Here is a 23,543-nt window from a genome sequence, read left to right as displayed (position 1 = left end):
TTGAACTGTGTGGGCATATACTGTGTTACTTGCCATACACACCCACATCTGGTGTTAAAACTTTACATCTGATTTCAAATAACTCTTCTACGACTTCCCAACAATTCACAAGTTGTAGTTATTTTGGCACCCACTTATGTAAGCAACCTTTTAAGGTAAAGCATCATCTTTATTCATCACTTGTGAATTTCTTTACTGTTTAGAACTGTGCTGTGTGTCATTGATGAAGTTTTTGAGTGTTGTGTCTCAAGCTCTTTTTCCCCATAAGCCCTGTGGTTTTTACTGTGCAGTTTGCATAGTACTGTGGCTTTTGAGAATGCATATGTCAGGTTATAACAGAACTGATTATACTTACTTCACAGCATAGTTGTGAGAATTAAATGATTTTTTATGAACTGTGTCAGTCTGTTAGGTATGTATATAGTTGATGTGTATGCTACTTGAATGAGTGGTATATTCCACCCTAAGTGTGATAAGTGTTCTATCCCCCTGGGTAACAGGGTTTTTAATATATATCCTTTTCAGTTATTAATACTCAAAAATTCACCTAGGTACAGGATCTGATTCATATTTTTGGCTATTTTGTTGAAGGTTCAGAATGCTAAGCAAGTAAACAGTGCACTTAAACAGAAAATGGAAGGTGGAATTGAAGAATTCAAACCTCCTGAGGTATGTTATTGAAGAGTGTATGTGACTATGGTGAAGCCTTGTTCTTTGAATTATTCAGTGTTCAACTACTATATTTTGGTTACATGTGCGCTTTGAAGGTTTTATTATATAGATAATTTATTATGTCTCTATTTTGTTATTTAGATAGGTAGTCTCTTGAGACTTGGCTAATGATTTAAGTTAAATCATTCCATTACTGTCTTTAGCACTTGCTATCAAGCACAGAAAATAGCTATAATTGTAGGCCCAGTGCATGTGAAACTGGAAGGTCATTGATGAAGAAGTGCATTTTGGGGTCTATAGCAATGTTTGTTCAAAGCTGTTTCCTACCTGTGTAAATTGGTAACAGGAAGAAAAAGATCACAAGGAGCTCATTTTAACAGTTTTAACAAATTTTACTTTAGTTTTGGATATTTGTTTATTGGCTCAGGTTTCCAGTTAGGATTTTAGTGTAGTATTTATATCCTGGAAAATACGAAATCCACATACGAGATATAGATTGGCTGTTTTCTCAAGTCTTACTTGTACTTCTGTTAAACTTAATATGTTTTTTTATATTGGTGATGTCTAAGGGTGTACTTAAATGCTTATTGTCCAATCATACCTTTTTATGGAAGCTTCTATTACAAAATCTTTTCTCTTTCTCTTTTTTTTAAGACTCCTATGTTATGCTTCATATCCTGGCCTTACTTTTCTATGTATATAATAATCAAATGATCCTATTTGGTCCTAATGGGATTTTTTTTTCCCTCCAGATAGCAGATTGACTGAAATATCTACAAATGAATTATGTATGGGGGGGGGGGTGGGGTGCAGGCAGAAAAGTAGTACTTCATATGCCATCTTACTCTCTAGAATCTTCTAGAAAGGAAGAATCATTATGAAGGAAGATGTTTTTGTGTTTTGAATAGTCTCTTTCAAGAAGGTTAGGCAATGGAAAAGAATGAAATATATGTAGACTAGTATCTCATTGCAAACCCAGAAGTAAACTGACAGTCTAGTGATATTTAAATATAGTGTAATACAAAGAGTACTGCTTTATTTTATATTAAATTATTACATCAAAAATTCATTTTAAATTTTGTATTGAAATTAATTTAATATTTAATTAATTACATTGTTGTTGTTCTCTTTTCGACCCTGTGAACTGCAGCATGCCAGGCTTCCCTGTCCTTCACTATCTCCCTGAGTTTGCTCAAACTCTTGGCCATTGAGTCAGTGATGGCATCCAACCGTTATAAAATGCATAAAAGCAAAAAACTTAAAATGTTTGTATATTACTATGAGTTTATAATTTAAAAATTAAAGAATATAGCAGATATTGAAAAACTTACTGGAATAGCTTAAAGAACTTTATGCCAATAAGTTTGAAAATTTACACAAAACTTAGAAATTCCTAGGAATATATGGTTTACCAAAATTATCTTAAAAAGAATGAAAACTGAATAATGTATAACCAAAACAGCAGGCCAAGACAACTTTATAGAAAAAGCCTACCAAATTTTCAAGGAAATAAAATCCCAATTGCAAATTTTTCAGAAAATTGCAGAATAGTCTCATTCATTAACATTATATAAAGTAAGATGTGAAGGTGTAATAGCATTTATAACTTTCCTATATGCTGCCTCTTTTGATGCTCACTTAAGTCCAAAGAAGTAGATGAAGTAAATGCTATTATTTTGCATGAGGGAGCTGGGCCTAGGAATAAGTGACTTGATCAAGATCACACATCATAGTAAATAGTGATCCTCTGGCTGTGTTTTAGATTCTTAGAGTCCAGTTGGAGTCCTGGATTAATGTGATGCTCCCTCTTCTGGAAGTTTTCATATAATAGTAAAAGTGTATATTAGGTTCCCACATATAAATGTAGTTATTGGTTAGAAGTTACCATTTATTACATCTCTTGGTTTATTGTAAAAAATAATGATCAAAATGAAACAACCAAAACCTTAATGCACTGTGGTCCATACATTGAAATTTGTATCATACTTTAAGGTTGATTTTGAACTCATATGCACTTGAAAAATGTATATATGTTTTATCATCTAGAAAATGCCCAGGATATATTTGTAGGTATCATATTGTTCCTATTGCTTTATAGGGGAGAACAGCCTGAGTAGATATATTTCAAAACACTAGATTAACAGTTATAGTAAAAACCTTGAAAAATCATGTACCTTATCCTCTTACCTTTTTAGGTTAGCTGATACCCAACCTAAAAAAGTTCTCTGTAATACCTAATAAAAGAATTTTATTAACCTTTTAAACAACAAGCTACTAAATGATGTAACTCAGCTGGAACTAAACAGTTACTAAGATGCTTTACTTATTCATTTGGTTGTATTTGTTATTTTCATCTAGGGAAAAATTGGTGAAGAAAGTTAATTCACTTGCCTAAGTATTTGTCGATCTCTTGTTTTTTATAAGACACTGCATTAGGCTGTGTGTGTGGGGTGGGGGCGGGGGGCAGGGGCGACACCTAAAAAAGAGGAAGCATAGATTTTTCCATCTACTTTTTAAAAAAGAATTTATAGTCTAGATATTAGAAGACAAACATTAAATTTATAGATTTATAAGTGAAGATATTAATAAAACAAGTGGCTATTGTTCAAGTAGGGTCATCAGAGAGCATTTCCTAAAGGGGGACGTTTCAGCTGAAGTTTCCTAGAGGGGGGAGTTTCAGCTGAAGGGTGAGTAGGATATTTGCATATACTAAAAGGGCAGATGGAAGGAATAATGTTAACAGTGGTTTCATGTTGAACAGTGCATTCAAAATATAAATCCAGAGGGGAAAATCAAACACTGGATATTCCCTGAGCATGTATTATGTGCTCATTATTGTGCTGATCACTACTGAGAGTTCAGTGGAAGTATAAAAACTGTTTTCTAAGGAAGCATGTTGTCTACTTGGGAAGGCACACTTGGTTGCAGAGGATGAATGCACAGGATGTATGAGAGGTATTAATAAGGTTGAGTTTAACAGGGACTTCTTTGTTTTATAAATCAGTGGGCAAGACCACTGTGAAAGCTAGGAAAAGCTTTTGTGAAAGCTAAGAAAAGAAGTTTGCCTTTTAAATTAAAGGCAAATGAAAAGATCCTACAGTTTTTTCAATTTAGGAAGGATATAATGAGAAATTTGTGTTTTAGGAGAGTTATCCTGGCCATGTTATACAAGATAAATTAGAAACTTTAGAGCTGCTGAAATACCAGGTATGTGAGAGAGAAAATAAGTGGTAAAGAGGTATTGGGTAGTGTCAGGTATTGGTTGTAAGAATGGAGAGCAAGTGATAAACCTAGAGAACATTTGCAAAGTAGATGTTTATGTGTCTCCTTGAAAGTATATGAGGGTGTTGCAAGGAGTGGTGTTACGTTTGATTATGCTTTGATTTGTTTCGGGTGGAGTTTAGGTAAGGGGCAAGGAGATTGGTGAATCCAAAAGGAAGAATCTGAGAAAGGGATGCTTTTTGAAGCTAGAAGTTTCCAAATCTATGGATATTTTCATGCATAGGTGTGTGACATCCTTTTTTATGGGTGTTGGGTTGACTTTTCAGCACTGGGTAGCCTGGTAACCTTTTTTAACTCGTCCAAGTCAGAGGTAGTATGAAACTACCACTGACAAAAATGGGAAAGCTCTGAAGCATTTTCGCCAGGGGAAGGATGCGGTAAGGATGCTGAACTCGCTCAGGCGGCCGCAGACTGTTCTAGACGGCTCATGGGGTCTTTTACATTATTGTTGCTATTGTATACTGGATTGTTTTACATTGCTGTTCTATTATTTTTAAGGAAAAGAATGTTCTCAGTGCTACCTCATAGCTAGCTATAACTACCACAGAATTTTAGATTCCTGGATATAGTCTAGTTGTCCTTTCCTTAAGTTAAACACATCTCTACCAAACTTTCTTAGCTCTAAAATATAAAAATCAGTAACTTAAAGGAATTCTATATGTTTTTAAAATGTTGACCCTCTTACTCCTACAGCCTTTCCTCTCTTCCACTGTTTCCATTTTGTAGCACATAAGACTGTTTAATTCCATACAGTTTCAAGTTCTCCTCTGCATTTTTCCACTGAAGTGTCTTCTTAAACCTTAACATTGGTCTTAATGGCCAAATTCCACAGCTCTAACTCATTTCCCTTGCCTCTTTCTGAGCCTTTCACATAATGATGACCTCCTTCTTACTTTAACTTTTATGTTTATAACTATTATTTTCCCTTCTCAGCTATAATTTTTCTTACTCTATGTAAATAAAGACATTCTCCAAGTTTTTATCCTCAGGATGCATTTCTCTTCTGCTTTGGAAATCTGATACAACCTCATCACTTTGCTGTATTAAAGTCATATCATATATACATTTAAATAACATAAATTCAACCAAATAAAAGAGAGAGAGTATGTTCAGTGACAGCAAGTGCAGCAGCGCTGGCAGTCCTGCCTGAACCCCGTTCATGGAGTGTATGGCCCCGAGGGAGCAGCTACGAGCTAGGATCAGCGTATCCAGCATTCCTTTAGTCAGTTGTAGCTTTCACATCCTCCTGTGCATTTCTTCGAACTGAACGATGTTCTAGTATTTACATAACTATTTATATTTTTCATTTACTACTGTTCTAAATTCGAGCCAAAGGCTTCATCTGGGGTATAACTGAGAAACTAGTGGCCCTTTCCAGTACTGGAGAAATAACTGCCAGTGTGGACTTTCTGCGAGACTGCCTATCTCCATGGCTACCTTTGTAAGAACGTTTCAAGGGTAATTTTGGAAGAAAAAAAACTTTTAAAAATTCAGAGTCTGATTTTAGACTCTCTCATCTGAGTAAGCTGATTCCATTGTTTTCCCTCATAAGCATTTTCCAAACACCTTAAAAAAATGTATTTGAATAGATGAATCTTTTAGCCTCCTGCCTAATACCTTATTTTCAGTGTATCCCAAGTTAAATTCCTCCTCTTAGCCTTGCCTTACCACATCTCCCAAATCCTAAGTCCTTAAAAGCATCACCCTCTCCCAGCTTTCTAGGCTTAAAAGTCTTATTCTGTTCATAATCCTACCCTTCTCTCTTTGCTCCCAGCTTCCCCCACATTGCTCATTATATCTAGTATGAACTCGTCAGCCTTGGTGTTTTCAGCCCTTGCAGAACTGGACCTCACCATATTTTGGTTTAGTTAAGTATCACCAACCTTCCAGGCTTATTTGTCACTGCTTTCTAACAAAAATCCTCTTGTTCCCTGAACATGGTATGCCTTCTCCTCATTTTTGCCTTTTAGGAACTTATGTTCTTAAATCCATCTCTGACTGCAGTCCCTTCAACTTTCCTTTTTCCCCAGTGTAAGCATTTTGAGTTTTCCCTCTCATCTTTGAATCCCCAGTATACTGTTTTCAATAGTAGTTACTTGTGTTTATCCCATCTCCTGATTTGCTTGTAAGCCAAAAATAAGTCTTCATAGGGCTTGTTATTCCTTTTTCACTTTTTGTTCCCTTTTCATTAATGATACCTTTTCTTCCATTTTCTGCCTTTCAGGTTTAACAAACATTGATTGATCAAGTTTAATTTATGTTTGTTCAGGCATCATGCTTGATGTTTTTGTTATTGTTTATTGTTGTCGTTTAGTCACTAAGTCATGTCCAAGTCTTTGCTACCCCATAGACTGTAGCTTGCCAGTCTCCTCTGTCCATGGGATTTCCTAGGCAAGAATATTGGACGGGTTGCCATTTCCTTCTCCAGGGGATCTTCCTGACCCAGGAATCGAATCCGCATTTCCCACATTGGCGGGTGGATTCTTTACTAGAGCCACCAGGTTACTCATGTCCTTATATATATTCCACATATATGCTAACTTTAATCCTAAGAACCACTTGCAATGTAGTATCACAAGAGATGTTCAGGATCCAAATGCTCATTAATCTAAGGGATAGATGGAGAAGCAAAGGTTGCCAAACAAGAAACTATTCACTAGTGAATTGAGCACTTACAAAGTTAGGCTGTCTTCACTAATGCTTCCTAATTAACTCTAGCTCTTACCCTTCCCATCCATGACAGCAACATCTTCCTCTGTTATTCTCTTGCTAATACAGTGCAAATACAAAATGAAATTGTAAGCCTTGCAAAAGATGTGAAACTTCATGAAGTCTGTGAAGGTACAGAATGGCTTTAGTCACTTGCAAAATTGTTGACAGAGGGGTATGTAACCGAATTAATGATGGAAAAAAAAAAGATAGTGACTCAGGCATTTAAAAGAAGAATAATTTGAGTAACAATAAAGAGAAGAGAAATTTGAGAAAATCATTAACATCTTCAAAACAAAAATGACCCATATTCTGCACTCATGTTGTAAATTTCAAAGCTAGAGAGTGTTATACCAGTGTATAATCACTAAAGGTATGCCAAGAAATAAAATTAAAGCTTCCAAGCGGAATCAGTAACTATCTTTTAATGAACTAATTTTCCTAAGTTTTAGTTTCATATTTCAGATTAAGTTACATTCAGCCTTTTATTTTTTTAACCATTTACCATGAAATATCTGGACCTGTTTTAAATAGGTTCCAATACCAGTTATCCTTGGGTACTAAGGACCTCTTCTGACTACCTTTCATGGCCAAGGCCGCATCACATTGCCTGGGTATTAACTCAGATATTACCTCCTACTCCATTCGTACTATTCCTCTTGGGAGACCATATGTTTAAAGTTGCTGGTTTTCCCTGTCTTCTCGCTTTTTTTCTTTGCACTCTTTTAGCCTTGGTTCACCCTTACTACTCCTGTATGTCCTGTTTCCCCTCTTTCTCTTTGCCTGTTTCCTGTTATTCCTTTGCCTCCTCACAAGTATCCTAACCTGGAGGCTTGTCCACATTGCCTGGTCTGCCTTGCTGTCCTTTTTAAAATCTTATCATTTGGAGCTCAGTGCTTTGTATTTTTTATTTTTCCCTCCTTTACTCAAGGTCTTTTTTTTTTTTTTTTTTTTACTTTTTTCTTTCTTCTTTCATAACTTTTTTTTGCATTTATGTTTCATTCTTTCTTCCAAATGCTTGCTTATATGTCTTCACTCGTGGTGAAAAAGTTGATATTACCCAGCACCTCTGTACGGTGGAGATTCTTATTGCTAAGACTACAAATGAGATAAGACCTCAACACCCCTTCTTAGAGGAAACCCTACTTTCTGTTTTGCCCAGCATGTGTGTGTATTACATTGGCCATTCTATCTGGGCAGTTTCTACTATAAACCTGTAGGCTGGAATGCTTATTTCTGTCCGTCCCTCTACTGCCAGAGGCTCTTGATCACTAAGAAGTGGGTGTATACTAGTGAAATTTGGGCAGATGTTTAATGCTGTAATACTGCCATAGTCAAAATCTTAAACTGAGAAATTTTTTAAACAAAAATACTGGGATGAATGTAGGAAGTGTTGGGGGAAAATCTATTCATATACTTGGTCACTCTCTGCTTTAGAAATTTAAAGAAATATTAATTTAGGGCACAGGCCTTATCTACAGTTGTACATTAATTTATACAACACTGTTTTTGATGGAGTAAGAATAGGTTTAGTCTAAATATGAAGAAAAGAAATTTGAGAGTCACCCTTCTGTAAAGAAAACAAAGTCTCTTAAATGTTAAAAGTAGGCTAAAATTAACATGTGCAGTGTATGATAGGACCATTGTAGTTGGAAAATGAGTGATTAATAGATTTTCTCAGTTTTGATATCTCTGACTAGGGTGTAAGTGTGAATGTTTTTCTTTCTCCCAAATTGGTACATTTCCCTTTCATTATTTTTTTGTGTTGGTAAAAGGTAATTCAAAATATATTTTTTAAGTCTTATAAAAATGAAGTCCTCATGAATCAGAGTTTTAGTAATCTCTTATCTATGATTTGGTGAAAAGTTTTTAAAAAATAAGCACTTTGGAAAAATGTCTGTCTTCATATCCTCATTAGGAAACTTCTCTTTAATTTTGTAGTCAAATCAGAAAATTAATGCCCGTTGGACCACAGAGGAGCAGCTTCTAGCAGTGCAAGGTATATTAAAGATAAGCAGTTATTGTTGTTAATAATTATTTAATTTGTCATGAAAGGTGACTACCATAGTTCTCCCCTTCCTTTAGAAGTGGATCAAGAAAGGGGTCTTATGTTTACCACACAGTGTTGCTGACCATGAACTCTGGTCTGTACTTGTGGATGTGATACACTGAGCCTGTGTGCATTTTGGGTCCTGAACAGCATGTGATGCCTTCCCAGCACTAAATGAATGATGGTGATGACAGGCTTGAACAAGTCAGATGGTCTCTGGGTGCCTCTGCTTCAGTATTCCTGCTGTTGGGTTCATTCTTACTGTATCAGTCAATAACTCTTTATCACAAACATAAACTACTGTGTTTCTGGTTTCCCTGATTACTCTGTAGTTGATAATTGTCAGGTACTGAAAATATTCATGATATGCTTAACTTTCAGTGTACCATAACTTACTTAAGAGATATGCCACTGAATGCTACAAAACCTGACTTTAAATATATCTATTTATACAAAAGAGAGACTTTATATATAGATATATATACATGTGCAGTTTTAAACGCAATTATTTGTAAGAATGCTTGGTTGAATTGTATGGCAGAAAACTTTTTGTACTGTGAATACCCACGGGCAAATTGGAAGCACTATAAACTTGGATTTTCTTGTGTTTGAATTACTTAAGGGCAAATTGTATGTTGCAATTCAGTATTGTAGGTTTGTTTTCCTTTTAAGATGAACTGTCTACAGGACTGATAGTATAGTTTAAGTTTGGTCTACAATTTGTTTCTTCTTGGCTGAGCCCTCTGTGTTGAGTATCCTTGACTTTTTAATCTAAGTTAACTACTATAAGAGAGTTGGGCCCCAGTGAAACATACATCTTTAAAAACAGTTCGGAGTATTCAAACATAGAGAACATATTTAACTCAAAAAATGTGCAGGTGTCATTCAGATATGAGAATAATATAGTTAAAGATTAAGACTTTGCAGTTTGAATTAAAGTAAGGATTACGCCCCTGGTGTGATTTGCAGATGTACAGCAGGGTGCCAGTAGGATAATGTCAGCCTTCCCTTTGGCTTGTACAACACGGCACAGTCATTTCATAAACAGAAATACTGTATCCTGTACAGGCAGAGTGCTGGCCAGTTAGCACATCTGTAATCGTAGAACTAAGTTTCTGAACGAGTCAGAACAAAATTAGTTGAATTAGTTGAATTAGTTTATAATGTTCAGTAATAGCTCTTTGCAATGGACAACTTAAAAGTTTTTATTAAAAATTATTTTCAACAATTGTCTCATATTTATTTAGAATTATGACTTATAGTTCTAACATAGTTTTTTGAGTAGGTATTCCTTTGACTGATGTTAAAGCCTGTTTCCCTTCATGATGGTAGCCTATAGAATTTAACTCCATTTTCCAGTATTTATTTTCTTAAAGGTTAGTATACTAATCCTATACTCTCATATAAGAAATGATCACAGTGAAAGCATTTTCTGCAGAGAATCGCCTAGGAAGTCTGGATTAATCTTTCTCTGTAGGTACAGAGAAAAGATTTGATACTGTTCTACAGTACTACTTTAAGTGGTAGGATCCATCAAATCTTATGACTGGGTTGGATACTGGATATTATGAAAAGCTGCATTCAAGAGAAAGACAATAGCAAGATTAAGAGTTGAGCTATATATGCAGACATTATTTCAGCTTATAAATATTAAAAGAATGGAGTATTTCTAGAAATAATCAAACATATCCTCTCTCCTGAGGATATTCAGTGTTATATTGTTATGTTCATTTAAAAAGTAATCCTTAAATAAATTATACTCATGCAGCAATTTGTATGGAAAGATTCATGTTCTTAAGATTTTGAAAGCACTCTCGTAGTATGTTTATGTCTGTTTTTTATTTATTTATTTTGACTGTGAAATTTTTACTTTGAGTTTAGGTTTTTTGGTTTTGTCTTGTGTTTTTTGTTTGGTTTTGTTTTTGTTACATAAAGTAAAGCAACTTAAAGGTCTGACATAGTTACTTTGCTGCTGCTAAGTCGCTTCAGTTATGTCCGACTCTGTGCGACCCCATAGACGGCAGCCCACCAGGCTCCCCTGTCCCTGGGATTCTCCAGGCAAGAACACTGGAGTGGGCTGCCATTTCCTTCTCCAATGCATGAAAGTGAAAAGTGAAAGTGAAGTCACTGAGTCGTGTCCAACTCTCAGTCTCCTCCATTCATGGGATTTTCCAGGCAAGAGTACTGGAGTGGGGTGCCATTGCCTTCTCTTTAGGGAGGCTTAAAAAGTGCCATTTTTGCCTCATGTGCCCATATATTTATATAATGCTCAAAAGTCTATCTTATAATCGTATAGTAATATCCCCTGTACCTGAGTCTTGGTGTGGGTAAAGTACATAACTGCAGTTCTTATTTTAACATCTGTAATCCAGAAGTACTTGCCTTAGCAGGCAAATGTTTTTAGTTTTTTCTTCTTCTTTTTAATCTTTATTTATGCTAAACCTTTATATGATATTATTCCTATGGCCACTTCAGTGTTTTGATATTAACATGTTTTAATTTATATAGAACTTTTTATTCAAGACATTTTACATACAGATTCTGATTTAACTTTGATTTGTTAAATGCTTTATTTTATCTTGCTCATACTTGACTATTAAAGTGACCTAGAGAGAGAAATGTTGGCTCTTTTGTCACTAGTGAGCTCCACTATTAAATAAACTTTGTGTTGTAATTCTTAAAATCAAAGAAGTGTATTAAGTTCATTTCCTAGAGCTTAAATACATATTTCCTGTTTTACTTCCCATCTGCTCATGTTGTTGTTAACTAAGTACTAATCATTTAAATAGTAAATAAATATTTAAATAAATGTTTTTTTAACAGTAAATATTTAAATAAATAAATAAGCTGTTTTCCCTTCTTTCTCCCTTATTTGGAAGGGGAAAAATCATGCTTAGACCAGATAGGAATGTCTGCCTTTACTTGTGTATCTGTCACTTTATTATGTTAATTTTAGTCCTAGCTATGTTATGACTTCAGTAACATTCTTCAGGAATCCCCAAATGGGATATTATAAATGCTGCTTTAATTTAATCCTCTTAAAATACTTACCAAGAATGGTATTTCTACAATTTATGTAATCTGTTTCAGCTTTGAGTATCTAAATTTTCTATTATAACAAATTAGTTAACATTAAGACCAATTACAGTCTTCACATATTTGTTTTAATAGGGAACTATCCCTTTTTGTAGCTTGTGCCATATTTTTCCTAATCTGTGGTGCTTTAGAAATTATCCTAAGATGAATCTTGATATTCATATAATAAACATTCCTTATTAAGCAAGAATTAAGAAAGGAATTTGATTCTGGTTGTATTTTTTTTCATATAAAATAAAACATTTATTAGCTGTTTTCAAAAAATAGCAATGATAGTGCAAAACATCTACTCTTTAAAGTATATAGGAGCAGAAGCATAGGATACAATATTTGACATGTTTCTTTTAGGTTTCCTCTTAAATATATTCATTTCATAGTCATTAGTGGTTAAAAAAAAAAAAATGCTCCCAAACTAAAATATTGTGCTATATTAGGATAAATAGCGTAACATTTTTTTTCTCTAATTTTATCAAGAAGTCAAATTTAATTTTTAGTGTTTCTTTTTTTCTCATATTTCCTGCTTTCTCATATGAAACAGGAAATGACAGAACTATGTTCAAATGAGTTATGCCTACTGTTAAATGTTACCTTCTCTCCCTATAGTTTATATATTCATTCCTTTTTAGGAGAAATGATGTTGCAAGTTTAGAAATTGTCTTCATTCTAATTTTATCTCCTACTTTAAAAAAAAAAAAAGCTAGAATGGTCCCTAAAGTGCTAAGGGGGTGGGGGAGATTCAGCCTTTGATTAAGACGTAAGGGTTGTAATGATCCTTACATGATGCTTAGCACTTGAATGATCAACAGGAGGTGGAGATAGATTCATATTTTTCCTCTAAAAGATACCTGTTTGTACTAGAGTTTCTTCTGTTGTAGATGATATCACAAGAATGGAGACTCAGAAGTGTGATTGTCAGTCCTCTGATGCGCTTGCTTAAGATAGCTAATGATTCCCAATTGCCAGCATTTTGGGATGGAGTTTAAACTTGTAGCAAGAAAGGTGGGAAGATTCAAAAGAGAATGTATGATTTTGACTTTTAGCTTGTTGCCCAGATGCACCAGTCACTGTCCCACTGCTGTTGATACGTTTTTTACCTTTTTTAATAGGAATTCTTGACGAGATTTACAGATGAAAAGAAATGCGTGTTCTTGAATGGTTTGAGTTTAAAATTAATCTCTTATTGATAAGAAAGACCTCACATCCCTGGAGTTTCTAAATGTAATTGTTATTTCAAAAAATAGATTTTTGAAAAATTAATATTTCCTAATTATACTAAGTACATGCTCACTTTAAGAAGCAGGGAAAAATATCCCCCAAATTTTCATTACCTAGACCTAAAAATAGCTTGTTATTGTAATGTTAGTGCTTTTTTTTTTAAAGTCCTAAAGATTTTAAAAATAACTTTTTAAACACACTGAAAGCAGATTTATGATATCCTTTCTATCTAAAGAAAAAAAGTCTAAATACCACGTCCAGATTTGGGAAACAGCATATTTCAAATGCTCCTAACTCCTAAAGTTACTGTCTTGCTAGTCAAAGCTCTAAATATATACATTTTTTTTTTTCTTGGTTGGATAATATAGAAGAACATTGGTTGGAAAATGAAATGTCATGATAACACAGTATCCTAATGAGTTATATTTTTATGTTAATTCCCAAACAAAACTTTAAAAGTTTGTATTATAAAGATTATATAATATCATCTGGAGCCATGTTGTTTCACTGTAACTTTCCAATCAAATTTAGAAATTTGACTGAAAACAATTTTCTCCTCTCCTTGGGAAATACTTAATTTCCCTCTTCCAGGGTTCTCTCAAGTTTTTTTCCCCACTAAATTTTGGAAACTGACCTCTTGCCCTAAAAAGTGAAAGTGAAAGTTGCTCAGTGGTGTCTGAGTCTTTGCCACCCCATGGACTATACGGTCCATTCTCCAGGCTAGAATACTGGAGTGGGTAGCCGTTTCCTTCTCCAGGGGATCTTCCCAACCCAGGGATCAAACCCAGGTCTCCCACATTGCAGGCGGATTCTTTACCAGCTCAGCCACCTGGGAAGCCCAAAGGTCACAAGTTTAGTTTAAAAAAATGGTTCAGATAGACCTAAGCCTTTTACATCTTAAGGAGGAGAGGGAGATTTAATCTCTTTTTCCTTTTTTTTTAGAAATTTGAAAAATATTCTATATTTACTTGTTAATTCATAATGAGTTCCTAGATGATTTTGACTTATTTACTTTTTGATACCTGTAGTGAATTGTCACTTAAAAGTGATAGAGACAGTACTTCACATAAGGAAATAGAGTTACTAATTAGGAATAGATGTATTGTCATATTGTCTCACAGTTTTACTTTCTTTATTCAGCCTGTGATGTAGGATATAATTCAGATCATAAAAATCTGTTTATTGAAGAAATCTACAAGTTGATCCATCGTTAGCATACTAAGATCAGGGTTTTCAGGTCATTAATATTAGCGTTCACATTCTGTGTGTTTCTTTTGCCTAGAATTTATATCAAGTTGAACATTTTTTAAAGCATAGCAAAATTCTAATACCTATAGTATTTATTGGTGAAAATGAAGGAGAAATTTAAAGTTTTTTAGTAAGAACTTCCCAAGTCATTTCAGCACTAATTCATATATATATATATATATGTATATATATATATATGAGGGACCTTGTTTTTAATAAACTGAAAAAAGAATGGACCACCCTCCTCCCAGGTCCAAGTTGTAACTAAAGCAGCTCTGAAATCATAGATTGAAATCATAGTTGCTCAGCACTGCTACCTTGCTAGGTTGACTTCCGAAAGCCTAGTTGGGGATTCATCTGAAGGTGGAGTCAGTCCATTAAGCCTTCAGTTGGTGTTTCACTAGAGTTTGACTTGTTAATCAGCCACAGTACAGAGCTTAAGAATTCCACCTTCTCACCAAAATACGCTGTTGGTGACATCACTAGGAATGTAAAAATGATAAGGAAGTCAGCCAGGTGTGACTCTTGTAGCATGGGGAAGAAGAATAGAATGAAGCTCCATGGAGAAACAAAAGCAGCCATATTCCCTAAGTACTCCTGTGTGCCCAGCATTGTAGTAATGCTGGTGGTACTTTGCATTCTGTAGGGAGGGCCTTTCCAACCTGGGCCACACCATGGCATACAGAGAAAATGGTGACATTTTTCATGGCACACTGAGACAGACAGATGAGGCTGCTGTCTGTCCAGAGGAGTCTGCCAAGGCGCTCTAGCTCTTCCACATACAGTGCAAGCATCCTGCAGATTAAGGGCACTAATATCCAGGCCTGCTTATTCTCAGGACGTGATTGAGATCCTTAGCCAGACTGCAGAAGTCTGCACTATGGTCTGAACCTTAAGACTTCGCAAAGTAGTTGATATGGGACAAGCATACACGAGTTAATAATAAACTTACCTAGGTGACTCAGAACCTAGGTGAGTTGAGGAAAATCCAAAGTGTCCGAATAAACTAAAGTTCCTATAGGAAGTAGTTTTGGTTTGGGACATGTAATTCTGGAAATGCAACAATATTAGTGACAAGGTGAAGTCCACTGAGCAAGGGAAAATAAAGTGGAAGGCCAAAAAAAAAAAAACATAGGGTCAGAAGAGGGGACAGTTAGATAATGGAGCTAGACATGGGGGCAACTAAGTGGTATGTTTTGGAGTATATTTTGCTGAACAAATGAGTGTTTGGAGGGTTGTAATATTGGCAGACTTAGAGTCAGAGTTACTCTTAATATGACTTCTTGTTAAGAATATAGACCTAATCCTAGATTTAAGTTTTCATTTCTAAATTCATGTATTTAGTAGCTTTGGTCGTTTCTAGAATGTAAATTAAATCTGTTATGAAAATTAGTACACTGATAGAACACTGTGTGTGATTTCCAATTAGTATTTGCTTCTCAGTGCAACTGTCTCAAGTTGAGTTGCTGTTTTCTAAAGTACAAATAGTAGAGAAATACTTGAATATGTAGCTTTTGTATATGTGTACTTTTAATATGAAATGACCTTGGGTTCTTATTGTCAGATAAACCCTCACTGGAGCCTAGTCACCATTAGAATTTATACTCAGTTATAAAGTTCTAACTGGAAATCAGCTCATGGATTTAAGAGAATATAAATTCATTTATGTTTTAAATGAATATAAAATAAAATATTGTAAACAAAGTTTAAGTATCATTATTACTCTGTTGTCATGCACGTGTCTTTCTCTTTGAGAATGGAGCAAATGAGCATAGTTTACAAATCCCGAATTCTTTATTAACAATGGGATTATAGTTTAATATGTCAGGCCTCCTACCCAGAATGTTCTAAGAGGAAGAAACTCCCCATAGAGTCAAGTCTAGCAAATTGAATGCAGCAAGAGATACTTATTCCCAAGTTTTCAATATAAAATAAGTGCAGAATTTAAAAATATGAATTGTATTTATGCTGGTTCTTTAAGATAATAGGTATAGCATCCAAATAGGTATCAGTAAGAATATGTCTTGTATTTCTGCCGGTGTATTAATGTGCCCTTATGTTATCCTCTTATGTGTGATTGTATACATGTTAAGTTTATCTAAATCCCTCTATTTCTGGCTGCTTCAATTATCATATAGACATCAGTATTTTTATTCTCCTTTCTCATCTCTAATTAATGAGTTACTGTTTTCTGGTATTTTAAAAAGCAGTTATCAAATTGTAAAATCAAAATTTTGACAGCTCTTATATTTTAAGCTAGGTATATCTCTTTCTAGAATGAGTAGGATGGATTTCCTTTAAAACTCCCTAAGAGCAAATTATTATCCATCTGATTATGTAGTCACTTTAAATTCTGTAGCATAATTGACTGTCTCAAGTTCATAAATCAAATATTATCCTACATTTAAAGAAACTTCCATAATTTTATATGTTAGGTCTTTTTATATAACTGAATGTACAATCCTTCTTAAATTTAAGGTAGCAATGATAAGCACAGTATCTACAAGTAGTCACCGCTATAATTCTTTAGGCTACAGAGCATAACTAGGAATCTGTCACATATACAGACCTTAGAACTATTAGATGAGTTAAAATCCAACAAACTCTGAAAAATAGCTTTCCTTTTTTCGTCCATCAGATTGTGGTATTTCTCCTGTTTTTTATGTTTAATTTCTTATCTTGGTTCTGTTTGTTGGTACCTGGTACGGATAGGCAAATAACTATGTAGAAGTTGGTATTAAGATCAAAATCACAATGCTTTTCTTAACGGGGGAACCCTAAGACGACTCACCCAGTCCATTGAGGGGATAAAAGAGATGGCTCATTCCCATCCAGTTTTGTTTACAAACGATGTTGCTCAAATTTAGGTGACTGGCTACTAGGGAAATAAATGAATGTGGAATTGAGGATGGAACAAAGAATTCAATGCTTTACAATAAATGGACTGTATTTGAGAGTTCAAGAGAGGATTGGAGAAAATAACTGAGTATGTAAAAAATGGTAAGTTTCTGATTGTTCAGTTGAAGGCAAGTGGCTGGCTCGATGAAATGACATAATTGATAGTTTCCATCTGTGACCCTGATATCTTAGTCTCTATCTCAGAATTGAGACATGAGCCGAGTTTATCGGAAAGGATTTTCATTGCTGGTATGTTGTGTGTGTGCGTGATGTATAGTACACACAGCTCTCCTTACTGATCCTTCACAGGTGTATTATTTACTTTGCCTTCCAGGTGTCCGCAAATATGGTAAAGATTTTCAAGCTATTGCAGATGTAATTGGCAACAAGACTGTTGGCCAAGTGAAGAACTTCTTTGTAAACTACAGGCGTCGGTTTAACTTAGAGGAGGTATTGCAGGAGTGGGAAGCAGAACAAGGAACCCAGGCTTCTAATGGTGATGCTTCTACTTTAGGGGAGGAGACAAAAAGTGCTTCTAATGTGCCATCAGGGAAGAGCACTGATGAAGAAGAGGAGGTGTGTTTGTGTATGGAATTTGAGCTAATATGAGCTGAGGAATCACCATTTCGTGTGGTGTTCTGTAAGGCTAATTTGTCAGAGGACTAGCTAAACGAGCATGAAAGGTTGACAATACACTTACTCAGTGGTGCCTCTCTCGTGACTCTTAAGTCATAATGACACGCTAAGTTCTGATCCTAGAAGAATGGAGAGTGTATTGTTCTTTCATAAATTTATTTTTATTTCCAGTGTTAAGCTGTTTACTAATAAAGATGCCTGTTTGGTAGCTTCGTTGCTTTTTTTGGTTTGTTTTGTTTAAAATAAAAGAAGCTTGTGCTTCCAAAAAACACTGGTGTTATGTTTTTGTTTTGTTTTGATTTGTTTTGTTTTTCCTGTGACAGCCCAAACTATATTGTACTAACGTCCATTAGGAACTGTCATCTCATACGTTTATTTTTGTTTCCTCACCTCTAGGCACAGACCCCACAGGCTCCTCGGACTCTGGGTCCATCACCTCCTGCCCCATCATCCACTCCAACGCCAACAGCCCCCATGGCCGCTCTGAACCAGCCACCACCACTTCTTCGTCCAACACTGCCTGCTGCCCCGGCTCTTCACCGGCAGCCTCCTCCACTCCAGCAGCAGGCTCGGTTCATCCAGCCCCGGCCAACTTTAAATCAGCCTCCGCCACCTCTCATCCGCCCCGCTAATTCCATGCCACCCCGTCTAAATCCAAGACCAGTGTTGTCCGCGGTTGGTGGCCAGCAGCCCCCATCACTTATCGGAATCCAGACAGATTCACAGTCCTCACTGCACTAAAGTTAACTTGGACAGAGCTGCAGTAACTTTTCACCCCATCACCACACCAGTGCTCCTCTGACTGTTGATACAAAAGAGGGAAGAATAATCCTTCTCGATACTGAGGCTGCAAACTAGTTCTGTGGCCAGTGGGCTCTCATAAGTGGATGTCTAAGGAATTTTTTAGTTCACACAACTAAAATGTTATACAACAGAAGGCCTACAGTTAGCCTCCTTTCTAGAGTATACATTCAGCGACATGATCTCGTTAAAGGAAAAGAGATTTAAGTATTCTATATACCGAGGTTTTTTTGTTTTGTTTTTACTGTATTTATTTTATTGAGAATCTTTATATTCCTGCCTCTTCATAGTCAAGGCTCTTAGTACAGGAATATTGACTTAGGAATTGTGAAAACTCCTTAAGTTTCATAAGTTAAGGATGTTCAACTATTTCTCTCTTTTTCTTTAATTTAATTTTTAACAACATTTTCCTATGTTAGGAGTGCAAGAATAGATAACCTGCATTTCAGATTTTGACGTATGTTCATTTAATGCATATTTAAGAAATTATAGCTGCATATCCCTTTTTTCAAAGACTTGCTTTTTTTTCTAAAGGAATTTAAATATATTCCTTTAAAAGAAAGCAATTTTATCAATTGCAAAGCAATTATATGAAACCACAAAGAATGTACTGAACCTGCTAACCCTTTAACATACAGTCTAGGGTCCTAGTGCAAAGTCCTTGCTTAAAGGTCATTGACTTGCCATCTTTCAGTAGTAAGAGGATGGGAATAATTACAATGAGGACTTCATTTGTTAAAGTACAGTGTCTTTAAGTTCCTTAAAAATGGAGTTAATGTTAGTTTTTTTGTTGGTTTTTTTTAATGTTTCTAAATGCTATCAGCTTTTAACTAGTAGTTGCCTCCATTTGGGGACTTTAGAAGAGAATTATATTTTGTCAGTTATGTGGAAATAGTGGTTCTGGAAGCATTTATTTACTATACCCTTTTTGTGTTTATGTTATGAACTTTAAATTGCCCTCATACTTATTAATATGGTCTGCATTTAATATAAAAGATGTTTTCTTGATCAGTCTCTATTGTACTATTTGGATACATTTATGTATTCCTTGCAGCCAACCTGTACTCATGGGTTTGGTTTAGGGTTAAATCATCATTATTTCATAAAATAAATTTAAGGATTTGTTCTGTGTTATCCAAAGATACATCAGTATATTGTCACAATTGTGCTGTTAAAGTGCTGAGACCCTTTTTATAAAGAAACAAAAATTTCAAGTCTTCTCAATTCAACACATAATCATTAAGCAGTTACAAAGAATATTTTACAAGTGATAGTATTTCAACAATGTATTACTAATATTTTTGATACAATGATTTCATATTGGAATCATGACCTGCCTGTGCAAAGGGACAGATTGCTTAGATTGCTATACTAGTGGAACTAAAGATAAATGTTTGCACATTCACAGTCTCACATTTAGAGCTATTTCACAAAATGATCAACATCGGAGGCCCTAGTTTATATTTTGAGATGTGATATATTCTCCAGATGTTAGAAAAATAGTCCCTACCTTTGGCTGTAAAGCGTTAAAGAACTATTGACTTACATCCCTTAATTGGTTTTCCTTTTGAAGTTCAGACCATTTATTTCCATAAGGACTTTAAGTTCTAGCATAATCTAAAAACTTTTTTCAGGATGTGTTCTTTCTCACTGGATCATCTTGATTTAAAATTCTTAATATTCAAGAATTTATACTTATTTTTACTTTAATAGCCATGGGGACAGTTATATATCTTAAAATATCTAAAGCATTTTTAAAAGTATTTAGATTGTCTTGCATATGTGCATACTATACAGCTTCTATTGTCTTGTCTCTTGTCAGTAGACCTTCAGTATATGGTGTGTGGGATATGTGAGTCAAGTTGGTCAGCACCAGCATCTGTCCAGCTGTTGAGTATATTGTGGTTCATTTAAAATCCGTTCTATCCCAACCATGAGCAAAGGTGCTGTATCTGAGGGCTGTGCTGTGATTTTATTTCCGTACACTAGAGCACACAGTAGAAAATTCTTAGCTTCATTAGTAATATGACACATGTATATAGTGAGATGTCTTTATTGTGTGCTTTGCATATTTTGTAAATATTTTGCACGTCCTTATTTTTCTTTTTTGTTTAAGCAGTGTTTGGCCTGGAAGAGTGATATGCTTGCTGCTTAATCAAAGGATTAAAGAGTTAAAGATGTCTATGTCTTCTATTTTTATATAATTTCATGTTGTATGAGAAATTTAGGACCTCTTCACTGTGAAATTCTAAATACTGATTTTTATAAAAAAAAAAAAGCAAAACCTAAAAATCTTTTAATGACCATTTCATTAATTTCAAGTTTTATCAGTTTAAAAAAAATCTACACCCAAGTATTTTTTCATTACCTACTAAAAATAAATCATGCTGTTGACACATCTGTTAATATTCATGAAAAAATATTTTTTCTATATGAGTTAATTCCAGTGTAATATTGATGGAGGTAAAGATAGGTTACTATCGAAACGTTTTCTGAATAATCTTACAATAAAGTGAGTAAAATATAATGTAAAATAAAAATGAAAGAATGTCAAATTTTGTCTTAATATAGGCCTACATTCTTTTTAGAAATAGATGCAGAGAATAAGCGAAAAAAAAAAAAAACCCTGACCGTAGTGATCTTCAGCTGTATGAAGAATCTCGAAAGTACTTTGGTTAAAGTACCAGGTTTAGTTATTAAACACATTGTATTCTTTTAATGTTTCTTCCTGCTATGAAAAGAATGTTATCCATGAATATTACTAATTGCTGATCACTTTAACACCGGGGTGGCAGCGTCTTCTCAAAAAGAATAATCTGACTTAGAACTCAAAGGAGGATCTCTCTCTTTTTGCTTTCCCAAAATAAACGACAAATACATTCTGATTCTAGGAAACACAAGAAAATGTGTATTTTTTAACTTTGACATTCATTATAGATACATCATTCATAAGATTACAGAGTAAGTGAATACAGAAAAGTTTGTGAAACCATGCTATATTATATAATGTCTACAAGAAACTACCTCATTTTTTAATGTGTTTGTGGTAGTACATCACTGCTCTCAGGGAAAAAGTTGGTCCATGTAACTCCTACCAGCTTAAATCTTGATTAGTTGCCTTAGTGAAGGGATGTTCAGCAACAGTAAATTTTAGTAACTGGTTTGGGGGTAAACATTAAGAGGAGTGCTTCTATACGTATGCATGCTAAGTCGCTTCAGTCGTGTCTTAAGTCTTGGCAACCCTGTGGATTGTAGCCCACCAGGCTCCTCTGTCCATAGGATTCTCCAGGCAAGAATACTGGAGTGGGTTGCTGTGCCCTCCTTTAGGGGATCTTCCCAACCCAGGGGTCAAACCCATGTCTGCTGTGGCTCCTCCTGCATTGCATTGCAGGTGGACTCTACCACTGAGCCACTGGGGCTGTGTCTAAAAGGCCATGTGGCATTATCTTCCCTTTTGATGTTTTCAGAAGAACATTTAAGGCAGAAACGATGAAGACCAGAAATTAGTGTTGGATTGAGATGTTTGCAAATTGTCGTTGCCAGATTTAAAGTAGGATAGTGATAGGGAATGGATCTTTGCTGAGTGATGATCGGAATTTTATAATCCTAAAGCTAGAATTTGAATGAGTAGGCTCAGGAAAAGATGTTGGAAAGTAAAGTGAAGATACCTAGGAGTGGTCTTCACACTGTAAATGGCATAAAGGTAATCTTCAGAATGCTTTATATAATGTATTTTTTTTTCTGAGTCATTTTAAGAAAGGTTTAAAGTCTAACTTAATCTTACTTAAATAGATAAGGTACAACTACCAGTAACTAAGAAAATCTGAATAATACAATACAAGGTATCTATCACTGTCCAGAGCAGTTTTCATAATTGGCAGAATTTGACTTAAAAAGGCCTTTATTCTCAAGACTGTTTCAGTTCACATGCTGTGCCTTTCCAAAAGAGAATTTGAAAACAATCAGAATTGTTGAGGGATTTGTCACTTACATATAAAAAGATTTCTCCCTCTACCGTGGTGACATTTTTTCCAACTCCACTGAAAGTTACTTCACCTCTGTGCCTCAGTTTAGTTATTTTCTTCCCTAAATTTTGGTGAAATGACCAGTGCCAGGAAGCAAGAGAAGGTGCCACCAGCAGATGGAGACCAAAATCTCACAGAATCAAAGAACCTCTCAGCTCCACAAAGGCAAAAGAGCAGGAAAACACTGACATTCCCAAAAGGATCCATAAATACCTCAAGTTCAAGGCAGATATACAGAGCAGACTCCAAGGATTCATACTTCCTGGTGTTCATGTCATTGTGACAGGGCTGGACTCAGTGTGGACCAGGCTTAGTGACTCAACTTCCGACCAACAGAATACAACAAAAGTGATGGTTAGGCTAAAAAACGGGGACTTCTGTGTTAGACTTCTCTGCCTGCATGCTTCGATGGAGCAAGCTTCCATGTTGGAGAGGCCCTTGGGGCAAGGATCTGAGGCAAGCCTGGTGCCAATAGATGGCACAAAACTCTCAGAATAACAATCTGCCAGGAACTGAACCCTACCAACAATTATGTCTACTTAAAAGTGGATCCTTCCCCAGTTGGACCTTGGGATAACTAGAGTTCAGCCAACGCCTTGGTTGCAGTCTGAGAGGCCTTGAAGCAGAGAACTTCAGCTAAGCTGTGTCTAAATTTCTTAACAGAAACTGTGACAACAGTGTAAAGTGTTGTGAGCTGCTAACTTTGGGGGTAATTTTTTATGCAGCTGTGTGTGTGTGGGGGGGGGGGTGGGGGCTAAGTCACTTCAGTTGTGTCCGACTCTTTTTTATCCCCTGGTCTGTAGCCTGTCAGGCTCCTCTGTCTATGGAATTCTCCAGGCAAGAATACTGGAGTGGGTTGCCATGTCCTTCTCCAGGGGATCTTTCCGACCCAAAGATCGAACCTGGGTCTC

At 35.4% G+C, this 23,543-nt stretch overlaps 1 protein-coding gene across 5 annotated transcripts in view; it reads left to right on the top strand.

The window, feature by feature from the left end:
• Positions 1-20,789, top strand: part of RCOR3 (REST corepressor 3) — a 53,361-nt gene extending 32,572 nt beyond the window's left edge. For 3 of the 5 annotated variants that reach the window (XM_055583047.1, XM_055583044.1, XM_055583046.1), the window contains 4 exons: positions 592-669; positions 8,605-8,662; positions 17,505-17,746; positions 18,203-20,789. In XM_055583047.1, the coding sequence (XP_055439022.1) occupies positions 592-669; positions 8,605-8,662; positions 17,505-17,746; positions 18,203-18,547 (723 nt within the window). In that variant the 3' untranslated portion in view covers positions 18,548-20,789. The remainder of the gene's footprint in view (positions 1-591; positions 670-8,604; positions 8,663-17,504; positions 17,747-18,202) is intronic. The other 2 variants (XM_055583048.1, XM_055583049.1) reach the window with 2 other exon arrangements.
• The last annotated feature ends 2,754 nt before the right edge of the window (positions 20,790-23,543 follow it).

Source organism: Bubalus kerabau, chromosome 5 (assembly GCF_029407905.1).
Source record: "Bubalus kerabau isolate K-KA32 ecotype Philippines breed swamp buffalo chromosome 5, PCC_UOA_SB_1v2, whole genome shotgun sequence".
Classification (NCBI taxonomy): Eukaryota; Metazoa; Chordata; class Mammalia; order Artiodactyla; family Bovidae; genus Bubalus; species Bubalus kerabau.
This window is presented reverse-complemented; position numbering and strand designations above follow the sequence as displayed.